This window comes from Aristolochia californica, unplaced genomic scaffold (assembly GCF_029961685.1).
Source record: "Aristolochia californica isolate CCGP_79_NKW_82.1479 unplaced genomic scaffold, dmAriCali1.0.hap1 SCAF_5, whole genome shotgun sequence".
Taxonomy (NCBI): Eukaryota; Viridiplantae; Streptophyta; class Magnoliopsida; order Piperales; family Aristolochiaceae; genus Aristolochia; species Aristolochia californica.
In genome coordinates, this window is record NW_027182214.1 from 42039840 (window position 1) to 42049630 (window position 9791).

The following is a 9791-nucleotide window of genomic DNA, read 5'->3' on the forward strand; positions in this document are numbered from 1 at the left end:
AACTGAAAACAGAGAAACTTACCTATCTTCTTTTTTTAGATTACCAAGTTCCTCACCTTCATAGATACTTGGAATTGATGCTAAATAATTTCTCTTAATTACATATTGTGCTGGTATGTGACAAAGTTCTTGTTCACAAAACTGGGAACACATACACCCTTCAATTGGTCTTAGCAGTGAAACCGCTAGGTAAATATACAGGTTGTCAGGGTGTTAAGGAGTAATCCAATTTATTATTCCTTCATGTTTAAAATGGTTCAGATATTTTCAGGTTGTCCTGCTGTTTTTGTTGTGGAATACTTCTTTCAATTATGTGACTGGTGATCTAGAAACAACAATGTGTGGCATTTCCAATATGCATACTAATGGAGATTTGTTATTGTCAGGTCCACCTGGTTCCGGCAAAGGGACTCAATCTCCTATCATAAAAGATGAGTATTGCATATGCCACCTGGCAACGGAAGACGTGCTAAGAGCTGCTGTTGCTGCAAAGACCCCACTTGGAATAAAGGCAAAAGAAGCTATGGATAATGTAATGCTCCATTTGGCTGTTAATTTATATTATTTAATTGAAAAATCATGTGTTTTATTTTCTATAATAAAGGAAGTTCTGCTTAATGTTTTCTCATTCATGGACCTGTTCAAACTTCTGTAGGGCCAACTTGTATCAGATGACTTGGTTGTGGGGATAATTGATGAAGCAGTTAAAAAGCCTTCATGCCAGAAAGGTTTCATCCTTGATGGCTTTCCCAGGACTGTGGTCCAAGCTCAGAAGGTACTCCCCCTTGTGACACATTGATGATATATTTGGTAAAGTATGTTTTAACTTGATGTTTTGGTTTTTAGTCACAGCTGTGGTTCTTGGATGCAGCTAGATGAGATGCTTGAAAAGCAGGGTACAAAAATCGATAAGGTGCTTAACTTTGCGATTGATGATGCCATATTGGAAGAGAGAATTACTGGTCGATGGATCCATCCTTCAAGTGGCCGTACCTATCACACGAAATTTGCTCCTCCAAAAGCTCTTGGTGTCGATGATGTAAGCCAATAGAACATATCCTTTATTTTGGTGTTCATTAACTGGGTGATTGCTATTTAGTATCTTGCAACAATAATTAAACATGTGACATCTGTTTATACAACATCTTTTTGTTCATGATTGTTCTGTGAATTGTAAAGCCAATCACTGTTCAGGATTGCAATAAGTCTAAAAGCATGCAATGGTTGAAGCCAGTCTAATGCAGGAGATAATTTCAGATATTATGAGTTGTTCATTTAGAACGTCGCTATCAAACTAAGATTCTATTTATCCTCTACTTGCTTAAGTGACATATATATGAAGGAGATCAACGCCCTTAATTGTGGATAAGGCTGCATCTTTTTGATTTGGCTGTCTAAAGTATATAGTGCCCTTGTTAATCAACATTTTGTGGGATTTATGTTGTTCTTTAGGCAAAATCTTCTGGGTGCTAGACCCATGTAGGCATTGCAGGCATTTCTATGTTATGTTGATATTGTTGGTTGGTCTCTGTGTAAGTCAACAGATATGAACTTCCTAGTTTCCTTGAACCCTTCTGGATGAACAATCCCTTCATTTCTTGCTTCCTTCATGCACACAATTTTTGGATGCAATTATGCTTTTGCCTTCTGAATGTTATTTTACAAGTAGCTATGTTATCTCTTTGTGGTTCTTATTGTTATTTTTTTTTTCAATAATAGTTACACCTCTGTTCTCCACCTCGAGATGCATTAGATTTCATAATAAGAAGTATCCCAACATGGCCATTCCATACTCTGTATATTATTCTCAGATGATTATGAATTTTAAAATTCATGACTTGGGTTTCATCTGTTCTTGCGACTTCTTTTATGTAATGAAAGGTCACTGGGGAACCCCTGATTCAGCGAAAAGATGATACTGCAGAAGTTCTTAAGTCAAGGCTGGAAGCATTCCACAAGCAAACTGAACCCGTATGTTGCTCCTGCTTTCTTCTTGTAGTGGTTTTAGTTGTATTCTCATTGCAAAAGATTTTTGAGGTTCATATTATAGTTTCAGACGGCAAACCTCTCAGTGCTATATATGCTTTGTGCTTCTTGCTTTTGCTTATGTGGCAATTTGAGTATAAATTGTAAGAATGAATATTTCTATAGTAGAGGACTATGCTTGAGGCTCTCATACATTGAGTTTTTGGAGCTAAATCAGTGGGAAGTTTTAAATTTCAACAGATGGCACTTTAATCATTTTATGATCATTCCAGCAGATCTTATGAAAGAGATTGTTGTTCATTCTATCTGATTAGTCAAACACATGATATTTTTACGATATCACCTTACAAGGAAAAAAAAATATAAATGGTGTTATCAGTTTCTTCAAAAAAAAAAAAAAAAAAGTGGTATTGGTTAAGTTACAGATTTCTTGGCAAACTCATTGAAGCTGTAAAATGTCATCAAATGATTAGATAGGAGGTCTCAGAAAGCTACATAACCTATGTGATGGTTGTAGAGCAGTGTTGAATTTATGGAAAAGAGAAATACTTAATTGATTTGTTGTAATCAGAGTACATGAACCCCTATTTATAATAAAGGAAAATAGTAGAGTCCAATTACAATTAAACTACCCTTGTCCCAATTACATCCAAACTCTAACACTTAAAGATAACTCCTAGCATAATTAAATAACTCAACATAAATAGAAGACTACCACAACTAAAACACCTTTAAACTGAGACTCTCCTGTGAGACCACCTTTTGTGAGACTCTTGTAAACCTCCACCATATGAATTTTGGCTCTGTGAGATTGCTTACTGTGAGAGTCATGTAAGAGGTTTCCATATCTTCTCTTCAACAAACGGAAGAGAAATTTTATATATTCTATTTTAGCAAAGACCCTGTTAATGCATTGGGAATGTTAGAAAGTGAATGTTTCAAGATAATGAGTGAGTTTGGAAGTTATTGTTGAATATACATTACAATGTGAAACTGAATTACCCTATTGATGTATGAAAAATAAGAGACTGTGAAAGTTCATTCACAGGAGTGGTTGAGAATGTTGTTTAGTGTGGAGAGGTGGTATAAAGCCATCCTCCATCTCAACCTTAGATTTGAAATAAAAAAGCAACAGATTTTCTTTATGCATTGACCAACCCAAATCAAGTATGATAAGATAAATGTTTGGTAGAGATTTAGCACGCACTGATGTTTAGTCATGAATAGTGAGAGTTATGTCTTAAAAGATAGGATATATCTGAGAGGAATATGTCTATTCTTATGTAGAATTTTAAGCTTACTGCCTTTTGATTGTTTTTTCTATATTTATTTTCTACTTTTCTGCGGTTAAGAAGTGTGCAAAGTTTGAATAAATGGGGCTATGACTCATAGAATGTGTAAGTTGGTCTGGCTCAAGAGTTTTATGTAAGAACTTTGTTTTTCTTGTTTCTGGACCATCCCAGTCTTCTAGAAAAAGACAATCCAGTTGCCACCTATGTCTGCTTATCTGGTCTTCCATACATGATAGAACCTGTAGAGATGGCTTTAAGAAAGAAAAAACATGCTCGATGTTTGCTCTCTTAAAGTAGTAAAGTTGGAAATAGAAAATTAAAAAATGACTTTCCTGAGAAGCTTCTGAAGTAGATAAATTGGGATATGGAAATACTTAAAGGTGATTCAATCAGAGAGGAGTCTTCCCTTGGCTCTTCCTTCAAAGTTTTTTGGAGATTGAGTATCTATGCAGACCTCTGACTGCATTTTACATCACACACTCTTACAAAGGTTAATCACATTGCGTAGAAGTGGAGTTACTCTACAACCTCTTGTTGGGGGAAACTCCACTTTAGAGTAATAAGAATGTTTTCTTTATCTTTCATGTATGTGTTTCTTTAGTATCTTGTTATTGTGCCCCTATAATCTGTTTCTTTTAATCAAATACCATTCTTGCAGTTTTTTAAAAATATGTGAGTCCTATGTCTTGGATTATTGTGAAGTCTCATTTCTGCTGATCTGATTAGTACATTAAAGATAGCTGGGCTATTTAGAAGTTGAAAAAGTCTTGTTTGGTTGAAGTCATAAGATTTACTACTAGTGCTGTGGTGGCAAAATGTTTAGGTACCTCATTTGATCTATTTTAATTTTGTGTTTTTTTTTTTAAATGCTGAAACCTCTTATACCTTTGTGAGACTTGAACCCAACAGCTCACAGTGGAAACCCTTCATGTGGTCATTGTTGTACGTTGACCTAGTTAAAAGGAAACTACTCCACTACATGCTCATGGTGTAGTTCAAAACCTGACATCTTATCTGCTGAAAGTGTACTCTTAAATGATACCATATGGGAGTATCACATGTGCCTAGCTACTCCTAGATAGACCAAATGCAGCAATTATTGTATATTTCTTTGATGGTAACTATACCTTAATTACCCGTTGCCACAGGCAACTTCTAAATATTTAGGTATATCATTCTTGTCTGTAGCATGGTTTACATTTGAGGTTCTGTTCAGCAGTTACAAGTATTAATTTCCCTTATCCAGAAATGCTTCAGTTCATTTTGTGTCCCTTGTTTTTCTCATTCCCTTCTCAAATCCATTACTCCTTAAATGGTGATTTCAATCTTATTAAAGAGTTTAAATTCTGTAAGAGTTGAATTTTTTACTCAACCCAGTACTTATGGAGCTTCCTTTTCATTGTGAGGGGGGAAGGCCCTTATTTTCTCATAATTTCAGCTGGATGGCTTGGTTTGTAAAGAGAAAAAGGGGGAATGAACTGTTAGATTGATTGACCTATGACTTTTCATATGGATGTGAAATAAAAATGGAATTCCAGGGAGAGGTTACCTCTGCTACTCCTCTTTACTCTCCTTTCTTTCCCTTTAAATTCTTGTGCTTTTTTTTTCTTTCTCTTTGTATTGTTGATTGTAATTCCATAGAGCACACTAACTCGATTCCATATACTGGAAAGAATGTTCAAAAATTGGTATTTTGGTAATTGCATTTTATTTTATTAAATTGTCAATTTGGAGGATAGCAAAAAGTATTGTTAAAACACTGTATTGACTAGATTTCTCAAGCAGAAGTCGAAGCTTCCTCAGGCAAAGTTGAAGAAAGTAAAGACATTAGGACAGTTTCTTTAGCTTTCTAGGATTTTTCTTAAATAGGTGGAAGGGGGTTGGTTGTGTGGCTACTGGCTAACATTCAAATGTTATTAAATTTGACCTGGTCATTGACTTGGCAAAGTGACCCATTGGTTGAGCCGGTGATGATGTCATATGGTGGTGTTTAAAGAGAGGGGGGGTTGTCCCCCTCCCATACCACTTCTCTGCAATGACAAGTCAGGGATCCCCCAGCAGGGAGGGCAAGCGATCCCTCCCCCATAATTGCTGTGAAAGAGGGAAGGAGAGGTGCAGTTGCCCCCTCCCTCCACTTCCTTGTGTATGTGCAGAAAGGGAAGGGGAAGGGAGCTACTGTGCCTCTGCTCTCCCTTTTTCTTGGCACTTTTGGAGGGGACCTTGCCCTGGCTCCTCCCTTGCCAGTGTTGAAAGAGGGGGAAGTTTCACTGATGCAACGTACCCCCTTGCCTATTTTCCAGTCGCATGGGGAGGTTTCCCTGTGCGACCTGCACCCGGCTGATCAAGCCAGGTCAATTGGTTCATTGATTGAATCAGTTAACCTAGCCTGGTCAACTAGGTTTGTCTTAAATCAGTTAACCTAGCTTGGTCTACTAGGTTTGTCTTAGTGTTTCCGACCCTGATGAGGCACAGGGTCCAATTGAACCTGGTTCAGTCAGCTGGTCTGTTTGATCCAGGTCAAATAACACTGACCAAAACCAATACCCTGTTTATACTGGTACTAGTATGATCAAGTGATGTGAGAAGCTGAAAATATTTAAAGAAATGCATGTCTCTTGACTAGGAGTGGGTGGTATTATATATATTTTATTGGAAAGGCTAGCTGTTGCTTTGGTGACATCTGTTCGTTACATCTCTTCTCAGGACATGCTTTGCAAGCTTAAAAGCTTGTTCTGTGGACCTTATGCCAGCCGCTTTTTTCTCCATTCACCATTAATTTCACTTCTATTTATAGTAAAATTTTATTTATTTTCTGAACAGCTAATCTATTTGAATTTGCAGGTCATTGATTACTATGCCAAGAAGGGGGTTTTTGCAGGCGTTCAAGCTGAGAAACCTCCTAGGGAGGTTACAGCTGAGGTTCAGAAAGTGCTTTCTTCATGATATGTGCCTTCTCTGTTATCTATATGAGCTTGAAAATTTTACAAGCTTTAGGTTATATCAATCCGGTACATGCTGGCGGACTGGCTAGGACTGTTCTCTGTTCTCTGTTTGTTCCTGTTCTGCTAATTTTAGTTTGAGTTTTGCGAGCCTGCGAGGCTTCCAAAATAAAAATTCACTTGAAAAGTGCAAGAATATTGTTATAGTGTCACTAGGGTATTTTCTTTGAAGCTCTCATCTTGTGCGCAGAATATTAATTTTTTTTATTTTTTTTTGTCATTCTTATTATCGTCGTGATTTAAAAAGTGACGCATATCATCATTGTTCACTAGGATGATGTGGTAAATTTTATACTTATTGGGTTTAAAATGCTGTTTTTGAAATTATGTGAGGCTTTCTGCAGTGATTTCAATCAGAGGAAATCTAAGTGCCTGGGATCGAGTCAGCAATATGGTGAGTTTTGGTATTCCATGAAAGTTATTGGCATGTTTCAACTATCCTGCTAGCAACTCTGGGATTTTATGTGATGTTTATTTCAAGAGCTTTATCAGCTTCAAAATGCGCAGACATTCATGAGGGTAAAAAATCCTTTTGTGAAAGTAAGAGTCCTGCAACAACACATGATTCGTCAGGTTCTAGAATGGGTTTCAACCTAAGATTTTGTGTGCATTTGGTATTCACTAGGCAATTTAGCAAGAACACTTTGAGGAGACCAATTTAATCTCCCGTTTATTGCAGTTTTTTCTTAGCCAACAATCCCTTGGCTGAAACGTAAGACTGAACTTTGATACAGATCATCTCTTTTGTTAACATTATAGTATTCAATTTATGATTTCAGTGTTTGATATCACGGTGAAATGAACCCAACATGACTATTAAACTAATTAAAGTTTATCAAATTAAATTGAGTCAGAGAATTTCTTTAACGCTGTAGGAAGTGAAAAAATGGAAATCACCTCGTTTTCAACATTTTTCCCAGGTGGATTATACCGTCAAGAAAGAAGGAGAGAAGCCAAAAGGGGAGATCAGAGTATTATAATTCTTATCAAGTATGAATGACTACTGAACCGAATTATCTTCACTTTTATAGATTTAACTCAATCCTTGATGCTTCAGCAGGCTGGAAGGCTTCTCCACTGGTTAAGAGAGCCGGTGAGCCTCTCCTCAGATAATCGTGGAACCTGTCGGCCTCGGCGAGCGCGAAGGAGACGAGGGTATATAAGTAATTAACTTTTTCTTTCTTTCCACAAATTTTATTCTCCGAGCTATAAAGGGCACATGAATGGTCTCAAGAAGCTCAGACACTGTCAAAATGAAGTATCCAAGCGCCTTTTGTACTATGAAGGCAAATAAATTATTGCTCTTCAATGCCTTTAATTTGGACTTTTTAACATTTCGAGTAACTGCAAATGTCCATGTTGGAGAGAGAGGGAGCACACCTGAGCAACAGACATGGAGACCCCACCTTTCAAGGCGCCATTAAAGAACAGTCGTTAAAAAAATCGCAAGACTCTTCTCTTCTCCACAGGGGAGAACCCTCTCGACATGGCCAAACTAAAAGCCAGGCGCTTCTACCCATTTATCTCCATCGTCTTCCTGCTTCTCCTTTTCTTGTTCTTCTTTCTCTTCCCTACGTCTCCGTTTCAATCACGCCGGAGTTTCTCCACCTTACCGAACCCATTTCCGCCGACACCCAGAATCGCCTACTTCATCACAGGGTCAGCCGGAGATAAAGATCGGATGCTGCGCCTTCTTTTCGCCGTTTACCACCCGAGAAACCGTTACCTGTTGCACCTGGATACACGAGCCTTGCAGCAGGAAAGGGAAGACCTTGCGGCTGACGTTGGATCCGTGTACGTGTTTAACACAGTTGGTAATGTGGATGTGGTTGGGAATGCTGATACTGTGAACTACGGTGGGTCGACGCCTATTGCTTCTGTGCTTCACGGGGCAGCGATTTTGCTGAAGCCGTGGGGAGATTGGGACTGGTTTGTAAATCTCAGAGCTGGGGATTATCCTTTGATTACTCAAGACGGTAAAACTTTCTTTTCTTCTCTTCTCTTTTTTTCATTTGCAATCGACTTCTGTTCGAAATATAACTCATTTTTCTCCTATCTGTTACAGATTTTCTCCATATACTGTCTTTCCTTCCCAGGGATTTCAACTTCATTGAACACACTAGCAAAATCGGTTGGAAAGAGTAAGTCTTTCTTTTTTCGATATCGTTGCTTTTTATTCTATAAGTTTCAGTCTCAGTTTACTTCAAATTAGTTTGATTTTTTACCATTAAAATTCTTTTCCTCATTCTTAGGTATCAGAGAATAAAATCAGTTGTTGTTGATCCCGGAATTTACCTGGCTTCCTTAAGGGGTCGTATGTTTTTTGGTAGTAGAATGCGTCCACTGCCAGCTGCCTACAAGTTCTTCACTGGTACATCTTTCTTGAACTCATGAAATCAACTGAAAGGCGATTCTAATGATTTTGTTCTTGCTTCCATTGTTTCTAGCTAGTAGTGATAAATAAATAATTCTACTTGCGAACATTTGTCTTTTTCTCCATCTCAATTTCTACTTTCTACCAAGTAATCGTCCTGCTTTTAGATAATGACTACTACTAGCTGGAAACAGAGCAGCTGTTGCACTCAGAACTCTTTTAACTCAGGTTTTTCTTTGTCTTTAATTGTTTGATTGATTAAAAAGCTCGAAACTGTCACTCTTTATAGGCTCTCCTTTTGTTATCCTGAGTCGGGAGCTCATTGACTTCTCTGTTCTGGGGTATGAAAACCTTCCTAGAACACTTCTCCTCTACTTCACCAACATTAAGTCCTCTCACCAGGGTTACTTCCAAACATTAGCCTGCAACTCCAGAGAGTTCCGTAGTGCAGTGATCAACTCCAACCTTCGGTTTGAAGCATGGGATAACCCTCCACGGTTAGAGCCTCGGAATCTCAAACTCTCAGATTACAACAAAATGGTCACGCGTGGGGCTGCATTTGCAGGAAGCTTTCAACCAAATGACCCAGTTTTAGATAAGATTGATAAGGCAATTTTACACCGACGATGGGGAAAATTGGCTCCGGGAGGGTGGTGTGTGGGAAGAGACCCTTGTGAGCAGTTGGGTGAGCTGGATATACTTCGACCTGATCGTGGTGCCAAGAGATTTGAGAAGCTTTTGCTCAAGTTACTAGCGACTGAAAACTTCCGATCGAATATCTGTGTGTTCCGATGATGTTTTCTATGTATTTTTTGGTAATTTGTCCATCGAAAGAAAATTACAGGTGCCAAAGATATATAGTTGTGTGTTCTTGTTTTCTCAATATCAACTCAAATTGTTTTCTACAAATTCATGTCGATCAAACGGATCGAAAGAACATTTTCTGTGCATTTTCTTTCTATTTGTTTCTCATCCAATTTGATGGAGAGCTGTCACTGTCAGTATGATTTTCAGGGCGCGACTTTTAGTGGAGGAATCCAAGTAATTTCCCGTAATAAATACGGGTGTTCTTCAAGGCATGAGCTCGTTAGAAATTTTGCTTGCGCGTATCACAGACTCACAGAGTACTCTGTTGTAGTT

At 38.0% G+C, this 9791-nt stretch overlaps 2 protein-coding genes across 2 annotated transcripts; both read left to right on the forward strand.

The window, feature by feature from the left end:
• Positions 1-337: 337 nt before the first annotated feature.
• LOC137965361 (adenylate kinase 4-like) lies at positions 338-6446 on the forward strand. Its single transcript, XM_068811665.1, has 5 exons — positions 338-532; positions 656-775; positions 872-1039; positions 1882-1971; positions 6120-6446. The coding sequence occupies exons 1-5, from the start codon at positions 338-340 to the stop codon at positions 6219-6221; spliced, it is 675 nt and encodes a 224-aa protein (XP_068667766.1). The 3' UTR covers positions 6222-6446.
• A 907-nt stretch (positions 6447-7353) lies between these two features.
• On the forward strand, positions 7354-9591 carry LOC137966532 (beta-glucuronosyltransferase GlcAT14A-like). The gene is made up of 5 exons (XM_068813187.1): positions 7354-7432; positions 7645-8253; positions 8343-8418; positions 8530-8648; positions 8941-9591. The coding sequence occupies exons 2-5, from the start codon at positions 7764-7766 to the stop codon at positions 9444-9446; spliced, it is 1191 nt and encodes a 396-aa protein (XP_068669288.1). The 5' UTR covers positions 7354-7432; positions 7645-7763; the 3' UTR covers positions 9447-9591.
• Positions 9592-9791: the final 200 nt, after the last annotated feature.

What these genes read in the sequence shown, in the direction of transcription:
- LOC137965361 (XM_068811665.1), top strand. Translation starts at nt 338, where the DNA reads ATGTGTGGCATTTCCAATATGCATACTAATGGAGATTTGTTATTGTCA. An exon ending in CAAAAGAAGCTATGGATAAT is followed by an intron (nt 533 to 655) that starts GTAATGCTCCAT and finishes AAACTTCTGTAG; the next exon opens with GGCCAACTTGTATCAGATGA. An exon ending in CTGTGGTCCAAGCTCAGAAG is followed by an intron (nt 776 to 871) that starts GTACTCCCCCTT and finishes TCTTGGATGCAG; the next exon opens with CTAGATGAGATGCTTGAAAA.
- LOC137966532 (XM_068813187.1), top strand. Translation starts at nt 7,764, where the DNA reads ATGGCCAAACTAAAAGCCAGGCGCTTCTACCCATTTATCTCCATCGTC. An exon ending in TCCTTTGATTACTCAAGACG is followed by an intron (nt 8,254 to 8,342) that starts GTAAAACTTTCT and finishes TATCTGTTACAG; the next exon opens with ATTTTCTCCATATACTGTCT. An exon ending in AGCAAAATCGGTTGGAAAGA is followed by an intron (nt 8,419 to 8,529) that starts GTAAGTCTTTCT and finishes CCTCATTCTTAG; the next exon opens with GTATCAGAGAATAAAATCAG.